Consider the following 19,824-nt stretch of genomic DNA (forward strand, 5'->3'; position numbering starts at 1 on the left):
TATGAACTCCAGCTGATTTGCACAGTTTTCAGTTGTAAAATTGGTATTTTTCTATTGCTTTTACCTTATGGTACTATACTTTCTCGGTGTAGCACTCGATGTAATACACAATGTCATATGCATGGGTGTCTTTTGGGTCAATGCACTTACTTAACTTTACTTTCCATGCAACGTTCTCTCTAATATAGCTTCTCCTGTGTTAAAACTGTGCTTGATGGATGGCTGTGGGCTTACTGCAGAGGAAGCAGGTGTTCTTCTCGAAACACAAATGCCATGGGACCTAGTACAAAGCAAGTTTCTCCCCCTACTGGCACTTGTCCTGGCATTTTCAGCATTTTCCTGATGCTCAATGTACTTTGTCTTCAACCATGCCAAATTTAGTCTGAGAGCACTTACAGCTTGTAAGGTGCCACTGAGTGTTGTGTTTAACCAGGTCCTCCATGGTGTAAAAGATTCAGTGGCTAATTATCTTCTCATTGATGCTTAAAAATGATGAAGACCAAAGTAAATGCAAGAATTAAAAAAAAAAAAAATTACTTTGGGATTGTAATTAATTGTTATGTAATTGTGTCATGTAACTGTGCATACCATTTGTGGATGGATTCCAGCAATTTCTGGCTGCATGCTGATGTCTTAACCAGTGCCTCATTACAACTCTTTGGCGTAATAAACAAAGCTGATGAGTACCACTGAACCGCTTCTTTTTTTGCTGATGAGGACAAATCAGCTTGAAGCACTCTTTCAGTGGGCTGTAGTCCATGAAAGCTTATGCTCTAATAAATTTGTTAGTCTCTAAGGTGCCACAAGTACTCCTGTTCTTCTTTCCACTTGTAGTAACCTGTAACATTAAAAAAAAAAAGTAATTAGGTACGATGCAATAGGCAGCACTTTTAGTCCTGAGCACAGAAAGACTAAATAGACTTCAAGCCCTTATTTTACAGGAGGCCTTGGCAGCTAGACCTATTAAATCTGAGGATTAAGTGATGCAACATAAGTAGGTTTGAAAGGATTAATTGTAGTCAGTAAATGTCTGTAAACGTTGATTTCACTGTACACTCAAACCATGAAAAATATTTCCAACGATAACCAAAATGTACAGATAGGCAAAATTCTGCTTCAAAACTTATTAAAGTTTGGTTTGTACATTTTCACATATGGTGTTGACAGTTTGTTTCAATGCTTATAAAGCTTTAACTTTTTGAAGCTGTGCCTACTGTCATTAAATAATAGTCTGACAATCCATAATTTCCTGCAACTGAAAGTTTAAATAGATAAAAATCTAAAAATATGCTTAGAAATAAGATAAAGCTTCCCATCTCTCTCTTATAAGAGAGCTCCTCAGATTCCTTTTTTCCACCACTGAAGACACCATTAGGTTCTCCCATCTCCTCGTTTTGTTCTTCAGATGCTGTCATTGGTCACTTCTTCTCCAATAATTTCTTTATCTGATCCAAGGTTGGATTGGGTCAGAGCTACGGAGGTCTATTAGCTGCTTTAATCAAGACTTTTGTGCCTCAGAAGGCAGTCTAAAGTTATCTCACCCCACAGGCAATGACAGTGTCAGAGTTTGGTAGCTGGCAGGATTGGCATATGCCACATTTGGTGGCTTGGTCATATTGGCCTTCACCTAGTCATCCTTTTCATGGAGAGCATTTTTCTATCCTAGTGCCTGATACGCTACTAGAGGAGGAAGAAGAGCCTGTGACTCAAACTGATTATGTACAACAGATCAAGAAATAGAAGGGAAATGTTCCACTGATGAAAGTGTTGGTGTGGCAAGATTGTTGAGTCTTTTACAGCCTTATAAAAGAGAGACTCCTGGTCCCATGTTCAGGTTACACAAATAATTTTATTTGCTGTCTTCTTCATCTTTTGTTACGGCTAGAGAAGAAAATATTCACAGCAACAAGTCATCAGAGGGATAAATACCAGGGAGGGAGAGGAATGATTTAAGCTCAATACCAATGTGGACACAAGAACATATGGATATAAACTGGCCATCAGGAAGTTTAGACTTGAAATTAGACCAAGGTTTCTAACCATTAGAGGAGTGAAGTTCTGGAACAGCCTTCCAAGGGGAGCAATGGGGGCAAAAAACATAGATATGTTTTTCATGGCTTCAACACTAAGCTTGATAAGTTTATGGAGGGGATGGTATGATGGGATAGCCTAATTTTAGCAATTGATTTTGGACTATTAGCGGTAAATATGCCCAATGGCCTGTGATGGGATGTTAGATGGGGTGGGATCTGAGTTACTACAGAGAATTCTTTCCTGGGTGTCTGGTTGGTGAGTCTTGCCCACAGCTCAGGGTTTAGCTGATCGCCATATCTGGGATCGGGAAGGAATTTTCCTCCAGGGCAGATTGGCAGAAGCCCTGGGGGTTTTTCACCTTCCTCTGCAGCGTGGGGCAAGGGTCACTTGCTGGAGGATTCTCTGCATCTTGAAGTCTTTAAACCACGATTTGAGGACTTCAGTAGCTCAGACATAGGTTAGGGGTTTGATACAGGAGTGGGTGGGTGAGATTCTGTGGCCTGCTTTGTGCAGGAGGTCAGACTAGATGATCATAATGGTTCCTTCTGACCTTAAAGTCTATGTTCTTCTTCGAGAGATGTCCCTGTGGGTGCTCCACTCCAGGTGTTGGGGCGTCCCTGCGCCTTTGCTCGGAGATTTTTGCAGCAGTACTCATAGCGGCCACGCATGCTCAGAAGCTGCCCCCCCCCCCCGCTGTGAATCTAGGTTGATAGTACGCATGCGTGGCCGGTCTCCTCAGTTCCTTCTCTACCGTCCCCGGCCTGAGACGGAGCTCAGCAGACTCATTAGGAAATCCCTCACTCTTGCTACAATTACCCTTTTAGTAACTAGTTTGTTGCCGTTTATCTGTTTAAAAAAAAAAAAAAAAATTCTGTCAGCCGCGGCCGCTTTGGCCATGCCGGGCTCCACAGGCTTCAAGCGCTGTGCTACATGCAAAGAAGCTATCCCACTATCAGATGGCCACTCAAAGTGTATAAAATGTTTGGGGGAAGCTCACATTCCCCAAAAATGTGCTCATTGCTGTAAACTCAGCTCCAGGGCATGGAAGGACAGGGAGCTTAAACTTAAACTGCTCCTCCTCCAAAAGTCTATCGGGTCAGTTTCAGACCCAGGCGCTGAAGCCGGCTCTGCTGCCCGCCACAGCCCCCCCGCCTCAAAAAAACTGAAAAAATCTACAAAGAAGGGGCAGCCTTCTTCACCAAGCAAGGTTATGAGGCACAAAGTTTCTCCAGGCAGATCAACGGTCTCCCTGCCTGTGTTTCCCCGCCTCAGCAACTTTGATGAGCCGGGCTCTTCAGGAACCGCGCAAAAGCCGCCTGAGGCTGCGGCGCGAGGCTCCGGTGCCGAGGCATCAGGCTTCCAGTTGCCTGCCTCTATTACGGCACCGTTCGGCACCGCGACGGATGCGGTGCCGACATTTTACAACATGCCTGATCCCATGCAGGCTGATATTGCCCGCCCGGCACCGACCGCGGCACCGACCCCGTGGTGCAGTCTGACAGGGAGGTCACAGGCAAAACCCCTGCTCAGAGGAACGCTCCCGCACGGCAGCCTCCCCCTGCTCAGCTTTCACCTCACGCAGGAGCCTCACTACTTCCCTTTACTCAGACAGCAGATCTCCTGGTATCACCTATCCTGCAGTCTCCCCTGATGAATGCATATTCTTCTCCAATGCCTGAGTCAGGATCTGAGCAGCTTTCCTCCAGTGAGGAGGAAACAGATCCACAGGGAGTTTTTTCTCCATATCAAGACTCCCGACCCCAGGCAATAGAGGTTATAAGAAAACTACCTCATCCTACTCTCAGGATCCTGCCTCCTGGGGGGGTGAACCCCTGGATGGCACCACCTATGCCCTACCCACCACCATGGCAATACTGGACACCATGGGCATCGTACCCTCGGGAATACGTGCGCTATGGCCATTCGACCAGGCGCAACACCGATCCAGCGCCACCCCCTGACGAATATGCCAGTGACACGAGACACCTGGCAACACAGTCACACTTCCAGGATAAACCTAGCCCTGCTCCTATTCCAGCAGAGCCGGAGCTAACACCTGAAGAAGCATTACTTCCCCTTCCTCCGACACCGTCGGATGACTATGCAAAATTCCAGGACCTCTTTAAAAGAGTTGCCAGTGACTTGAGAATTAACTTGGAGGTAGTCACTGAACAACAACATGAGCTAACGAACATCCTTCAACCCCCTTCTTCCTCCAGGGTGGCATTACCAATTAACGCAGCCCTTTTAGAACCCGCTAAGTCCATCTGGCAGACTCCAGCTACAAGCCTACCTACCTGTAAACAAGCAGACAGGAAGTACTTTATTTCTCCAAAGGGCTCTGAATTCCTTTTTACCCACCCGGCACCAAACTCATTGGTAGTAGACGCTACGAACCAGAGGGCTAAACAACAGTATTCTCATTCCGCCCCACCCAACAAGGACAGCAAACGATTGGATCTCTTTGGTCGTAAAGTATACGCATCCTCGACCCTACAATTTCGTATAGCTAATTATACTGCAGTCCTTGCAAAATACGACCACAAAAACTATAATAAATTCATGGACTTTATTGATGACATTCCAGAACAGAGAAAACAACAGTTGAGAGCTATGGTTTCCGAGGGACAAAGCATATCACGCACCGCTCTCCAAGCGGCCCTCGATGTAGCCAACACAGCAGCAAGATCAACCGCTACAGCAGTAGTCATGCGACGGGGCTCATGGCTCTCCTCCTCTTTTTTTCCTCGAAGTTCAGAGCACCATTGAAGATCTTCCCTTCGACGGTGACAAACTTTTTGCTTCTACCACGAATGACGTGCTTCATTCAATGAAGGACTCAAGGGCAACCCTCCGGTCTCTAGGTCTCCAGACACCTACGACCAGAAGACGGCAATATAGATACCAACTGTACCACCGGCCACGCTATCCCGCATTTACACAACATTCCCATAGACCGCAGGAACAACAACAACAGCGTCAAAGACCAAGATTCCAGCGACGTTGTCCAAATTCTGCAGGGGCACCTCAACCCCCGCCAACTAATAGGCAGATTTGAAGCCTTGGTCAAGGGTTTAGAAAGCAACGCCCCCACTTCAGCCGACACACCTATCTGTGGACACCGCCTACGACCATTCTCCCATCAATGGAAGAACATTACCTCCGACAAGTGGGTCTTAGAGGTAGTTACAATTGGATACGCCATCCCCTTCCTCTCCTTGCCTCCCACCCATCCACCCTCCCCGTCCCTCTTCAGGGACCCTTCTCACGAGCAGCTACTCATTCAAGAAGTGCAACATCTCCTTCATCTGGGAGCAGTAGAAATCGTGCCAGAACGACACAAAGGGAAGGGTTTTTACTACCATTATTTCTTAACAGAAAAGAAAAATGGGGGATGGCGACCAATTCTCGACCTCAGGTGGCTCAACAGATTTGTCAAAAAGCAAAAGTTCAAGATGGTTACCCTCACCACCATAATCCCAGCGCTGGAGCAGGGCGACTGGTTTTCTGCCCTCGACCTACAAGATGCCTATTTCCATGTCACTATACATCCGGCCCACAGACGCTTCCTTCGATTTACCCTCGGTTCAACACATTTCCAATACAGGGTACTCCCCTTCGGACTGTCCACAGCCCCCCGTGTCTTTTCCAAGCTCCTAGCTGTAGTCACTGCCTACCTCAGGAAACAAGGGGTCATAGTATTCCCTTACCTCGACGATTGCCTCCTCAAAGCTTCAACATTCGACGAGGCTCTCCGGTTCACACGGCTCACCGTCGATTGTTTCCTATCTCTCGGTCTACAAATAAACAAAGACAAATCCACATTACGCCCCACCCAGCACCTGCAGTTCATAGGAGCAGACCTCGACTCCCGGACGGGGTTGGCGTCTCTCCCACCCGATCGCTTCAACTCCATAAACCAACTGGCCACAATCATTCGCAACAGTCCCCAGGTGACTGCCCGAGACTGCCTACAACTACTAGGTCACATGGCCTCGTGCACTTTTGTCGTCCAGAATGCACGCCTCTACATGAGGTGCTTCCAAGCGTGGCTGCCCACGGTTTACAGACCGAATATGCACTCTTTAAACAAGACTCTCTCCCTACCTGTCCGAGTCAAAGATTCGCTACACTGGTGGACCGTTCACTCCAACCTCTGCTCTGGAGTCCCGTTTCTTCAGCAGGCTCCATCACTCATCCTGACCACCGATGCATCTCTGACAGGCTGGGGTGCACACATCTCACCACACAGTACAGGGGCTATGGTCGTCAACCGAGACCTCCCTGCACATAAATGTCCTAGAACTTCGAGCTATTCGCAATGCGTGCCATCACTTCCTGCCACTAATCAAGCATCATCACGTACGCATAATGACAGACAACATTGCATGCATGTTTTATGTAAACAGGCAGGGAGGAGCTCGATCCCATTCGCTGTGCACAGAGGCTATGAAGCTCTGGAATTGGTGCATTGCGAACAACATCCGGGTATCAGCTGCTTATCTTCCTGGGATCATGAACACCACAGCGGACGAACTGAGCAGACGCTTCCCATGGGACCACGAGTGGGAGATAGACGAGAAAACCATTCACAACGTATTCAGCACTTGGGGTTACCCAACAATAGACCTTTTTGCAACTACAAAAAACAAGAAATGTCCCAATTTCTGCTCCAGAGCAGGACTGGGCAAACATTCCCTGGGGGACGCATTCATGATCTCATGGCACCGAAACCTACTGTATGCATTTCCCCCGATACCAGTTCTCAACAGGGTCCTGATAAAATACGAACGGACCGAGCCAAGGTGATCCTCATTGCCCCGTCGTGGCCCAGACAACCGTGGTTTCCGTTCCTCACCAGAATGTCGATTCAACCACCAATCTCCTTGCCGCTCATTCCAAACCTCCTATCTCAACAACACGGCCGCTTTCTCCATCCCAACCTGTCCATGCTTCACCTCAAAGCCTGGTTCCTACATGGTTTTCCCAAAGCGAATTAGATTGCTCTGAACAAGTTCAGAAGGTGCTCCTACATAGCAGAACACAATCTACTCGCACGACCTATCTTCAAAAGTGGAAACGATTCACACATTGGTGTTCCGCTAAACACCTTTGTCCCACATCGGTACCTCTTTCGCTTATACTTGACTATCTATTGGGCCTTAAGCAATCCGGCCTTTCTTTCAGCTCCATCAGGGTCCATTTAGCTGCTATTACAACTTTCCACGACAGAATTGATGACACGTCTGTCTTTGCTCATTCTATCACGAAGCGTTTCCTCAAGGGACTACAAACCTTATACCCAGACATTAAACCACCTACCACCCCTTGGGACCTTCATCTAGTACTGTCTTGCCTAACTCAACAACCATTTGAACCCCTAGCCACGTGCTCCCTTTTACACCTCTCGATGAAAACAGCATTTCTAGTGGCAATTACCTCTGCCAGACGGGCAGGAGAAATAGCAGCTCTTATGGCACACCCACCATATACGATATTTTTTAAAGACAAGGTTACCCTCAGATTACACCCCAAATTTCTTCCAAAGGTACACTCGTCATTCCACATTAATGAACCAATACACCTGCCGACTTTTTTTCCGAAACCACATGCGAACTCGTTCGAAACCTCAATGCATACACTAGATGTACGCAGAGCCTTGTCATTCTATTTGGATAGAACCAAACCTTTTAGAACTTCCTCCAGACTTTTTGTCTCCATTGCGGAGCGCTCCAAAGGTACGCCTATTTCTATCCAGAGACTTTTGAACTGGATTTCCCAGTGCATCCGGTTGTGCTATCAGATTAAGAAGGTTACACCTCCAGACGGCATTAGAACACACTCCACTAGATCTCTGGCTGCCTCTCTAGCATTCTTACGCAAAGTTCCCCTGGCTGATATTTGTAAAGCAGCCACCTGGTCCTCTGAGCACACATTTGTTAAACACTATGCCCTTACTCAAGGCCCTCTATCTGACATACGTTTGGGCAGGGCTGTACTATCAACGGCGTTCCTATCAGATCCGAAGTCCCTACCTCCTTAAGATACACGGCTTTTAAGTCACCTGGAGTGGAGCACCCACAGGGACATCTCTCGAAGAAGAAGAGGAGGTTACTCACCCTGTGCAGTAACTGACGTTCTTTGAGATGAGTGTCCCTGTGGGTGCTCCACTACCCACCCTCCTCCCCTCTACTTCGGAGTTGGGGGGCCTCCGTTGTAGAGAAGGAACTGAGGAGACCGGCCACGCATGCGTACTATCAACCTAGATTCACAGCGGGGGGGGGCAGCTTCTGAGCATGCGTGGCCGCTATGAGTACTGCTGCAAAAATCTCCGAGCAAAGGCGCAGGGACGCACCAACACCTGGAGTGGAGCACCCACAGGGACACTCATCTCGAAGAATGTCAGTTACTGCACAGGGTGAGTAACCTCCTCATTCTCAGCGAGCGTGTTCAAACCTCAAATGAAGATAAAGCATCCTTGAATTATGCTCTCTTTGTCAAATGTTAGGCCATAGGTTTGACATAAGAATCAAGTGCTCCAAGCCAATTCCTGAATTACCTACTTCCTGACCTGCTTTTTGACCTGTCTCATTTCTACTATGAATGGATGTCCATCACCTTAGGCAAGTGGATTTTAGAGAGAAAGGAAGGGTATACCTGTGACGGGTGGGACCCCCAATCCTCCTGTCCAGGATGCCACCTGATGTGCTGGGTTTTCACTGAGCCTGGCCTCCTCCCTCTCCCTGTTTTGCTGAATCATGCTCTCCGGCTTCTGGCAGCACACATACACATGTAGGGATGCACCAGCTGTAGAATCACACAAAGTCTGCCAGCAGCTTTCTATGGGGAGATGCAGCTAGGAAATTGCCCAGCACTCAAGTGCACATCCTCTTTTGGGGAGTAAACCCAAAGTAATATTGTCTTGTGCTGTATAGCAAGATCTGCACAGCACAAGCTTATAAAAATTCAATGTGGAGAGAGATGCACAGCTTCTTTCCTTTCCCCAGCCCCCCTCCAGATATGAATTACACAATCTGGGTTATGTTATAAACAAGAAATAAGTTTATTAAATGATTATAAGGGATAGCAAACAGAACAAAGCAGATTACCAAGCAAATAAAACAAAACACGCATACCAAGCTTAAGATCTTATAGACTGCTTTCAAGAAGTAATTTCTCACTCTAAATGTTGTTTTAGGCAAGTTGCAGCGTTTCTGTAGTTTAGAGTTCCAGTTATTTCTCTTTACAGACTAGACTCTTGTCTTAGTCTGGACTCAGCCCTTGCCTTTCCCATCACTCAGTTCCTTTGTCTCTTCAGGTACTTTCAGCAGTCTTTTTTTTTTTTTTTTTTTCTAAGGCAGGAAGGTGATGGAGAAGAGTCCTGTTTGCTTTACTCTCCAGCCTTAAATAGAATTTACATAAGGCAGGAAGCCTTTGTTTCCAATGGAAAAGTACCAGCAGTGTCCAAGGTGGTGTTTAGTACCAAGTGACATGACCACCTGACCTTGTAGTGTCAAAGCAATGTCCCAGGAAGGAGAGATGAGTATCTTCAAAGACTTATTATTTCTGGCTGATGGCCTGTTGTGGGGTGTGTGTGTGTGGGTGTTTCCCACGTACACTGTCAATTGTAATTGTTACATAGTCAGTATTCGTAACTTTAGATACAGAAATGATACATCCATATAAATTGGATAAGGTATCATAAGGTGCCACAAGTACTCCTGTTCTTTTAACCTTTCCAATGACACATTTTATGCAAGATGGGTCTTGTAAGATCTGTTATCATATCATAAGCATATTTCCATAAAGAATATGGGATGTAACATCACAATACCATTCAATTAGATACTCTTCTTCTGTTCAGCCCTCCCCACTTCCCTATTCAAGGATCCCTCCTATAAAAAGTAGAGAGTAAAAGTAGAAAAAGGTGCCCTGATACAAGCAAGAGCATAGAGGTGTCCCAAGAGAATTCAGAAACCATGGATTTTATTGATATTTCCTGATACCAAAAAAAATGAAGGGCTTCAGTCAATACTGGATCTAAGGAAACTCAACAATTAGAACATGAAATTCCGATTCAGAATGTTGACTCTTGCACCTGTTATTCTCTTTCTTTCCACCCTAGGTTGGTTTGCAGTTCTGATTGAAAGATGCATGTTTCTATACACCGTCACACCAGGAGTATCTTCATTATACATTCGGTCAAGACCATTTTCAGAGCAAGGTCCTACCATTTGGCCTTCCCGCTGTGCCTACGGTTTTTACCAAATGCCTATCTGCAGTAGCAGCCCATTTAAGAAGGCATGGTATTTTTGGTCTACCCCTATTTAGACTATTTGGCCTCTCAAAGCCAGAGAGGGTCTTACAAACTTCAGTTTACATCTTCCTTATTCAAGAGGCTAGGCCCCTTAATAGGTGAAGTCCTTACTTTTTCCAACACAAATTTCATTCTAGAGTGATTCTAGATTTCTAGGGAGGCAGTGTATTATTACCAGAGGAAAGATTCAGGAACTTGTCATGCAGTGTTCACATGCTACATCAAAACCTCTATAAGGGTGTGTCGCAGGGCAAATACTCCCTGTCATCCTGGGGGTGGGGCAAGGGCGTGGTAACCCCCTGGTTAAAGTCAATATGGCTGCCCTCAGCCTCAGGGCTGCGTGGCCCAAGGGCCGGCGTCAATAGGACTCCCCTTGCCAAGGGGAAGTGTGGCCTAATGGCCAGAGTCAGTTCCACTTCCCTGGAGTGGTGGTATGCCAAGGTCTTGAGAGCCCGGATGTTGAGTAAGTGGCAGATTTCAGCCATCAGATGGGATGTCACGTTGGTACCTTGATCGGTTAGGATCTCTCGCGGTATCCCCACCCTGGCGAAGACTTTCACTTGCTCTGTGGCGATCTTAGGTGCCGTGGCTGTCCACAAAAGGACGGCTTCAGGGTTGCAAGTGGCATAGTCAGTGATCTCCAGGATGTAGCAGTTTCCCACCCTGCTCCTTTCCAGTGGCCCCACCAGGTCTAGGCCGGTGTGTTCAAAGGGGACCCCTATCACAGGTAAGGGGATGAGGGGTGCCTTGGGTATCTCCTTTGGTCCAGCCTGCTGGAACTCCAGGCAAGAAGCGCAGTAATCCTTTACCTCCTGATGGATACCTGGCCAGGAGAACTGTCGGGCCACCCTTTGGACGGTCGTCTTTTTCCCGAGGTGGCCCACCCAGGCACTGAGTGTGCCAAGCACAGGAGGTCATGCCGTAGCCTTTGTAGAACCAGCAGCTGTCAGAGGTCTTCTGCGTCTGGGGATCTTTGACCACCGATAGAGGCGGAACCTATGGATCTCAAAGCGGGGCCATTGTGGGTGACAGGCACTGTCCCCTGTTTCTGGGCTGGGGGTCATTGCATGTTCCCAGGCACGGTTTAGGATAGGGTCCACCATCTGCTCCCGGATGGTCGGAAGGGCCCTCCCCCGGGTTGGGATCTGCTGGTCAGCCAAGTAGCCCTCTCTGCAGAAGCCCTTTCTTGTCCCCTCCTGAGTTTCGACAATCATAACCTCTTAAGAGTTCCTTGAACCAGGGCCAATAGTGCCCAAGATCACAGGGTGGCTAATTTGGGGGCGACCCCCAATCTGGAGGTTGTGTTGGGCAAACTCCAGCTTAACCTTAGCAATCGGATAAAGGCAGACATCTCTGTGGACGCACTGCAACTGTATCTCGGTGCCAGTCGGCTTGGGGATAGAGATCACGCCATCCCGGATAAGAGACTGGCTGCATCCGGTGTCTACCAGGGACTGCGTCAGGGTCCTGTTCACCCGTAGGGGTACCATGAGCTTCTCTGGGTCTTTTTTTTGGGCTGGCTACCCATACTCGGTCATAGCTACAGTCCATGTATGGGCAGTCCCAGCGGAAGTGCCTCTCCTCTCCACACTCATAGCACCAGTCTTGGTTTCCTCCAGTGGTTGCTTCTGTCTTTGGAGGGGGGACTCCCCCTGGCGGGTCTCCCTCCCTCCAGGTTGATACTCTGCCAGCTGGCCGCCTCTCTTTGTGGCTTGAACTGATAGAGGGCTCGGGGTAGGCGCTGTGCCCTCCCCAGTTTGTTGCTATGAGGGCTGCCTCTGGCTGTACCATTTCTTCCCCTCGGGATTTCTGGCTTCTGCGGTTGTGGCTCTGGGGCTTCTGCCACCAGGTAATTCTCCCTTAATTCTACAGCTTCGGCGAGGGTAGCTGGCCGATGCTGCTGTACCCATTCCTTTTCCCTGCTGGGGAGGATCTGGGTGTATTGCTCGAGGACCACTTTGGCCCCCGACCATTTTTTTTAGGGTCTAACCACCACCAGGAACGATACCCACGTCTCCAGGACTGTGCCTGGCGGAAGTGCTGGCGGTAGGTCTTGGCACTGATGCCTGCTTGGTCTAGGATAGCGGCCTTTACCTTCCCATAGTCGAGAGCATGTAGGGTGTGTAGGTTCTAGAATGTGGACTGGGCAGGGCGCATTAGGTAGGGGACCAAGAAGGTGGCCCAGTGTGCGGGTGGCTACCATGCGATGGTGGCTGCTCTCTCAAGTTACTAGAAAGGCTTCTGAGTCATCCCTGGGGCCCCATCTTCATGAGTCGCACGGGGAGGTTGGCGGGTATGGGTCCTGCATCTGCTCCTGCTTGGTTGGGGAGAGGGGCCCCCCTGGGTTGCAACAGTTGCGCCATTTGCTGCATCAGCCTCTCCTGTTGAGTCTGGTGCTGGTCGGCCAGTTCACGCATCAGCAGCTGCTGCTGGCCTATGATCTGCTGCATCAGTTATGCTTGGCATTGTTGCTGCAGTCTTGTCTGTAGTTGGTTCTCTAACAATCACTTAAATAGTTTGTCGGTCTTCATCTTGCTTTGCAGCGATTAACAAGCGGTCTCCCCTCGCTCGGGTCCTTTTTAGTAGGTCACGACCATTGCCCGCGTTCTCTGTTGCTTGGCAAGTACACCCCATCACCCTGGGGGTGAGGCAAGGGCGTGGTAGCCCTTTGGTTAAAGTGAATATGGTTGCCATCAGCCTCAGGGCTGCACGGCCCAAGGGCCAGAGTCAGTAGGACTCCCCTAGGCTGCGGGGAAGCATGGCCAAAGGGCCAGAGTCAGTAGGAGGGATTAGATGGGCTGCCCCCGCAATGGGGGTGGCTGGGATGGGGGGACCCAGGCCTTCCCTGTTCCCCTGAGTCCCAGCCCAGGGCCCTGGTAGTGTCCAATGGGTTCGCCACTAAGTCAGCAGGGAATCCTCCCACAATATGCCAACTGCTGCAGGGATGCTGACTAGTCCTTCCCTGGGCTATTTCCTACTGTGACTCCTGCAGTTGAAGTTGGGGTGGCCTTGGAGTCTCTGGTCTCCTTGGGTGATGACTGCAATCTACCTGGGTGCCTGCCTTGGCCTTGGTATCTCCTGCTTCTGTAATCTGGATCCCAGCTGCTCCTCTGCTGGAGCCAGCGAGGTGCGTCCTCCTTCCTCAGCAGTCTGCCCTGACTGAGCTAAGCTGCTCCCTTTTATATTGCACCAGCAATTGGAGCATGCCCGGCAGGGTAAGCGGGGCGTGGCTTTCGCTGCGAAGAATGCTGTCTTAACCCCTTCTGCTCCAGTGTGGGGCAAGTACACCCCATCACAGGCTCTGTCTACTGGACTAATGGCTTCAATTTATTACACTGTATGCCAGACTCAAAATAAGGCTTCTTCAGCATTGGGGAGGGGAGAATCTCAGAATGTCAAACCAAGCATTCAAGAAAACTTCAGTTATTTCAGATGTCCAAAAGCAGATGGGGAGTGCAGTCTGCCAATCTGTCAGAGATTAGTCATTGAGGAATTGTTTAAACTTAGATATGTCAGAGCTGAGAGCTTTTTGTCAAGTTCTGAGGATTTGCATTCAGAACAAAATGGTGAGAGTTGCCACTGGCAATGCAAGAGCGAATCATTACTTGACCAAATGGCAGTGGGGAGCTTGCTTGTATCAACTTTGCAAGGAGACCATTAAAGCTTTGGGACTGGTGTATTTCTCACAGCATTTATCTGATTGCCCTGCACAAAGCAGGGCAATGCAATGAGCTCACGAGTTTACTCAGCAGAGATTGACTCAGCAGCATGAGTGGTCACTGAAGGACTTGGTAATTCAAGACCTCCTTAGTCTTTGGGCTACCCTGGAGATAGATCTCTTTGCAACAAGGCACCATACCAAGTGTCCTTGTTTTTGCTCAAGAGTAACCAAAGAGAATCTGTCAGTTTCAGAAGAGCTCCTTTTAAATTGGGGGAGTCAGACTGATGGATGCTTCCCCCTGTTTCTGATAATTCAAAAGATAGTAGGGAGGATTGGACCCAGATAAAATGCCCTTAGTTGCTCCAGTATGGCTCAGGCAACAATGATATAGAGATCTGCTTTACTCCTCCAAGGGAAATTACAAATTCTGACTTGTGATGTTAGTTACTGCCTCAACTGAAGGTGAATATGCACCATCCAGATCTTCTGTAGCAGGGGTAATCAGTTATTTTTTTTTTTTTTGTCAGTCCAACTTTCTTGGTCAAGGTATAGTCAAGGTCCAGATTCCAGAGGAAATACAAAAATAAGTAAATAAAAAGATTTTTGTGGTCCGTTCAAAAGAGTCTGGCAGTCCGGATTTGGCCCATAGTCTCCCTGTTGACTACCCTTGCTCTATAATTACACCTAGCTGCATGAGCTATAAGACTTAAGACATTGTACTGTAGAGGTGCAAGGTATGTTAAACAATTCTACAAAGTACTCAACTAGGAAATACTGTGGCTTTAAATATAAAACATGTGTAATCTGATTGATAAGAGTATGAATCCTCTACAGGCACATATTCAGTGTATTCTGGAGTATTTGCTATATTTTAAAACTGAGTTTATCCATCTCTTCACCTAGAGTTCATTTACTAGCATTAGTATTTTGTAAACACATAGATGATAAATGTGGTTTTACACAATTCTGACAAGTTTTATGGAAGATTGATTGATTTTGTGCCCACCAATAAGAGACCCAGTTCCCTCATTGGGAATTAAATTTGGTGTTGACCCAGTTCATGAATGCACAGTTTGAAACTGTCAAGTTGTTTGTTTAATTATCTATTAAAACAGATTTCATAATAGTCATATCAGCAAGACGAATTAGTGTGTTAAATGCTTCTGGCAGACCCATTATTTACTGTACTTCTAAAGGATAAAGTTATGCTTACACCGCATCCTAAATTTCTTCCAAAAGCAGTATCTGTGTTTGTATTAATTGGTGAGCTTACCGGTTTTCTTTCCCAGACCACATACTCATAAAGGGAGAATATAGATCAATGGAGTACGCAGAGGTCTTCCCTGGGGTACATCAGTGTATTTAGATATTTGCCTAGTTTTACAATATGCTACATAAAAAGCACTAGCAAAGTCAGTGCAAACTAAAATTTCATACAGACAATAACTTGTTTATACTGCTGTATATACTATTCTCTGAAATATAAGTACAGTATTTATATTTCAATTGATTTTATAATTATATGGTAAAATTGAGGAAAGTAAGCAATTTTTCAGTACTAGTGTGCTGTGACACTTCCGTATTTTTATGTCTGATTTTGTAAGCATGTAGTTTTTAAGTGAGGTGAAACTTGGGGGACACAAGACAAATCAGACTCCTGAAAGGGTACAGTAGGCTGGAAACGTTGAGAGCCACTGATCTAGATTACATAGGCTGGATGCTTAAAAAATAACATTGTCCTGCTATTTGAGTAGGACAAAGGACTTTACAGCCTCTCATAAACTTTTCATTTCTTATGAAAGGAGTGGGCTATTTTGGCACAATTGCTGTCTGGGTGGGTCATGCAATGCATAAAGGCGAGTTTTATAAAAATTCTTCCATTTTCTCCTCTGTAGTATTAAAATGCACTCCCCTAGAGCAATGCTACCTCTTTAGCATGTCTGTGTCCCAATTGTTGGACTTGCAAGGCTGCTACTTGGAGATATACCCATGCTTGTATGAAGCATTATGGTTTAGATTTGTCATCTAGCTCTGATGCTGTTTGAGAGAAGTATTCCATGACATTGTTTACCAAACTATCCCAAGAGTTGAAATATGCACAGGGCACTCAAAGAAGAAATGGAGGTTACTTACCTGTAATCAGAGTTCTTCGAGATGGACTCTGCATATTCACCCTTCCTGCCTATCTTCACTTCTTTTATTGTTTTCTAATTAGTTCTTAACTCTGCAGTAGTGATGGAAGAAACTGAGGCTGCAAACAACACCTCACCCTCAGAACCTGCTTGAATGATAAGGGGAGAGGTAGGAGGGGCTATCTAATGGACACTGTTGCTGGGTTACGCTGTCCAAACTGCACCTGTCAACACACCCCAAGAATGTGAATATGCAGAGTCTATCTCCTACTCCATTTACCAGGTGAATAACCTCCATTCTTCTTAGAGTGATGGTCCCTATTGAATTCCACTGAGGGTTATGCACATGTGCCTGGAGCAGGGGTGGGCAAACTTTTTGGGCCGAAGGCCACATCTGGGTATAGAAATTGTATGGTGGGCCGTGAATGCTCACGAAATTGGGGTTGGATTATGGGAGAGGTGAGGCGCTCTGGGCTGGGACCGAGGGGTTTGGAGTGCAGGAGGGGGATCAGGGCTGGGGCAGGGGGTTGGGGTGCAGGAGGGTGGATCGGGGTGCAGGCTCCAGGCATGCTTACCTCAAGTGGCTCCCGGAAGCAGCTGCGTGTCCCCCCTCCGGCTTCTACACAGAGGCGTGGCCAGGCAGCTCTGTTGCGCGCTGCCCAGTCTGCAGGCGCCGCCTCTGCAGCTCCCATTGGCTGCGTTTCCTGGCCAATGGGAGCTGGGGTGGTGGTGCTTGGGGCGGCGGCGGCAGCATGCGGAATGGAGCCCTCTGGGTGCCCCTATGCGTAGGAGCCAGAGGGGGGACATGGCGCTACTTCCGGGAGCCACGTGGAGAAGTCCCTGACCCTGCTCCCCGGCTGGAGTGCCAGAGCGAGGCAAGCTCCAGACCTCGTTCCCCAGCAGGAGTTCGAGGGCCAGATTAAAATGGCTGGCGGGCCGTAGTTTGCCCACCCGTGGCCTGGAGCCAGAGCTTTGGAAAGTAGTACTGTTTGGCGGTTGGCACATGTATTCCTGCATTGCCTCGTAGTTTCGCCCAAGGTGATGAAGAGTGGGGTGGGCCACGTGTCTCCAATTCCTTCTCACTGCTGCATGGTCCAAGTCAGAGCTGCTGCTATGCTCTCGTCCCTGTGATACATTTTTCAAAACTTCTAGAAAAATGGTTTTTATTCATGTTCATAGTTCAGGTTTTATTGTTTGTTTGTTTTGTTCTAAATTTTCTAGTCTCAAATTGTTTTTATAAGATTAAGGATTTGGGAGACCGCTTCAGCGTTTTCCTGCCAAACATTCCCTCTTTCCCACCCCCCACAAATACTCAGGCATGGTTAATGGATTACCCGCAGCTGCCCATGCTACTGACTATTCTCCTGATCTTTTGGCACAACTCTGACCCTCTATCAATTGCCAATAATTATCAATTTGTCAATGATCAGTAGCCAAATTATTGATAACTAATAATTGATAACATATTTAACTTTGATTATATTATATTAGTTCAGTAATAACAAACCTTGGATAAATCAGCTTTGATTGGATTTATTGATTAACAGTAAAGACACCACATACCAGAGGTATACAGTTAGCAACAGCTGAGGAATACCTCTCCTATAGTTCACTGACAGTTTGTGGCTAGACTGCAGATGGTCTTACTTCCCCTATGAGTTTGGGGCAGTTATACCTTTGTCACCTTCATTAGGTATAATTCTGGTCCTCATCTATTTTCTCTTTTTGGTACACACTTCTTACTTTAGGCTATTTTGAAGGTTCCTGTGCCATTGCAGTTCATTTTATATTTTGCTTTTAGTACATTGCTAAAACATCTCCAACATTTTTTGAAAATTATGCTAAGGGTTACTGCTCAGTAAAATTCTGTTCTCTAAAGTTAGCTTCATCTTAACTACAAAGCATCATGGGAGTCTTGTTCCTAGGAACGCCTTAAAAATCTTTCTTGGCCTATATTAAGTGTCAACACATCTCTTTCCCCTGACCCTCTGTGCACACTCTGACTCTGTTCTTTCTGGAGTCTTCTCTTGCAGCAACTCCAGTTAGTGAACTGCCTGTTGTTCCCTAAGTTCAGGCAAACTTTCTGTGATATAGAGCTGCTCTTGAGACAGCATCACTCTATTCTTCTTCCTACCTTTGAATGCAGGAGGATGAGGGGGCATTTACCCCAAAAGCAATCTGCTTCCCCAGCTGGCAGTCCACTTGTGGATTTCTGTCAGTGAACTGCTGGTTTGAAATGCTGCAGGAGGCTCATCAAACAGGCATGGCCTGTGGAAGGAACTTGTACTTTCTAATGCTAGGGGAAGTATTGGAAGACTCTCCTGGAGAGGTGGCGGGGCAGGTATTTGCCTCAGGTGGCTGTAGAATAGAGAGGGGTGGCATCTCCACCTGCAGCAGTCCTGTAATACAGGAACTGCTGAGCCATGCTGGGTGGGCTGCCTTGCTTTGTGATTAACAGGAGCCTGGACACAAGGAGAAATCTTGTTTTGTTGTAGAGCAGGGTTGTGTGCTTTGGTATTACCTGCAGCCTGGCTGTGCTTTTGCCACTGCAAAGACAGGGCCATGTGCAGCAAACTGCCCCTGTGCTAAAGACTGAGCTTGTCCACAAGGGAAACCTGCCATGTGGAACTCAGTTGCTGCAGTACTGCTGTAGACAAAAGAACCTTTTTCCCAGACAGGAACCATTTCTGGATGGTCCCACTTACCTCCCTCTGCCACACTCCTGTCTAACCCTACTTGCCCGCATCTTGCCCTACATAGACTGTGTCGGGGCCTTCCTTGTTTTCTATGCAGGTGACCAAATGCTACCCACAAGTCGGGAGGAGGAAGTGTGAGCATCATGGGCCTTGTCAAGTCAATAATCCACTTACTTGCTGAGAGCAGCTCCTCAGAGAATTACAGAGCCCAATACACACACATACATGTCGGAGGACACCGAGTGGAAGGGGGAGAAGGCTTCTCTATTAGGCTGCATGAAGAGTGGCGCAACAGACAGCTTACCTAATTAGAACAGGAGTACTTGTGGCACCTTAGAGACTAACAAATTTTTCCACTCCATACAGCTAAATGCAGTGCCTTGCATAATGACAGGTTTCAGAGTAGCAGCCTTAGAGACTGACAAATTTGTCAAAGGTGCCACAAGTACTCCTGTTCTTTTTGCGGATACAGACTAACATGGCTGCTACTCTGAAACCTTACCTAATTAGCCATCTACCTGTTGATTGCTGGGCTGGTGAGCCCATGACCAGGAACTCCATTATCACCTCTGGTACAACCTCTTGTAGTTGGTTGTTGGGTTTGTGTGTGTGTGTGTGTTCTTTCAGTATGCTGTCACAACTATGCGCAGATAGCCGACACAGCAGACCTTGATCAAACTGCCCAATAAAACCACAGAACTGTTTCAGTAGAAGGCACCCAATCACGTTTGTTGTTGACGAAGCATGGTCCTAGTATCCCGTATACTCGACAGGACTACTACAACATGTTTGCCTATAACAATGGACCAGCTCAGTGAACGGTGGGATTTTCCATTTCCGCCTTGGCTGGTGAAAGACGCTTCTTCTGAGACCCCTCTTTATACACCAGTACAGACAAATTACGTATTGCCCCTCTGATGTGGTTAGTTACCACCTTTTATCTTGTACACGTTGATTCGATCAAAACATCTCTATCCATCACGC

General features: G+C 47.3%; 1 protein-coding gene and 1 long non-coding RNA gene across 17 annotated transcripts in view; one reads left to right on the forward strand and one right to left on the reverse strand.

The window, feature by feature from the left end:
* RLF (RLF zinc finger) overlaps positions 1-19,824 on the forward strand; it is a 119,399-nt gene that overhangs the window by 16,277 nt on the left and 83,298 nt on the right. For 7 of the 16 annotated variants that reach the window (XM_065576748.1, XM_065576747.1, XM_065576757.1 and 4 more), the window contains one exon: positions 16,228-16,427. The exons of 8 other annotated variants lie outside the window; for them this stretch is intronic. In XM_065576748.1, the coding sequence (XP_065432820.1) occupies positions 16,396-16,427 (32 nt within the window). In that variant the 5' untranslated portion in view covers positions 16,228-16,395. Of the gene's footprint in view, positions 1-188; positions 6,827-16,227; positions 16,428-19,824 lie in introns of those variants that run through there. One more of the 16 variants, XM_065576762.1, reaches the window with a different exon arrangement.
* LOC135977219 (uncharacterized) lies at positions 4,590-8,138 on the reverse strand. Its single transcript, XR_010594558.1, has 2 exons — positions 5,745-8,138; positions 4,590-4,910 (listed from the first exon to the last, which is right to left on the reverse strand). It is a non-coding gene; the product is annotated as an uncharacterized LOC135977219 (long non-coding RNA).

The sequence above is a fragment of the Chrysemys picta genome, chromosome 23 (genome assembly GCF_011386835.1).
Source record: "Chrysemys picta bellii isolate R12L10 chromosome 23, ASM1138683v2, whole genome shotgun sequence".
Lineage (NCBI taxonomy): Eukaryota > Metazoa > Chordata > Testudines > Emydidae > Chrysemys > Chrysemys picta.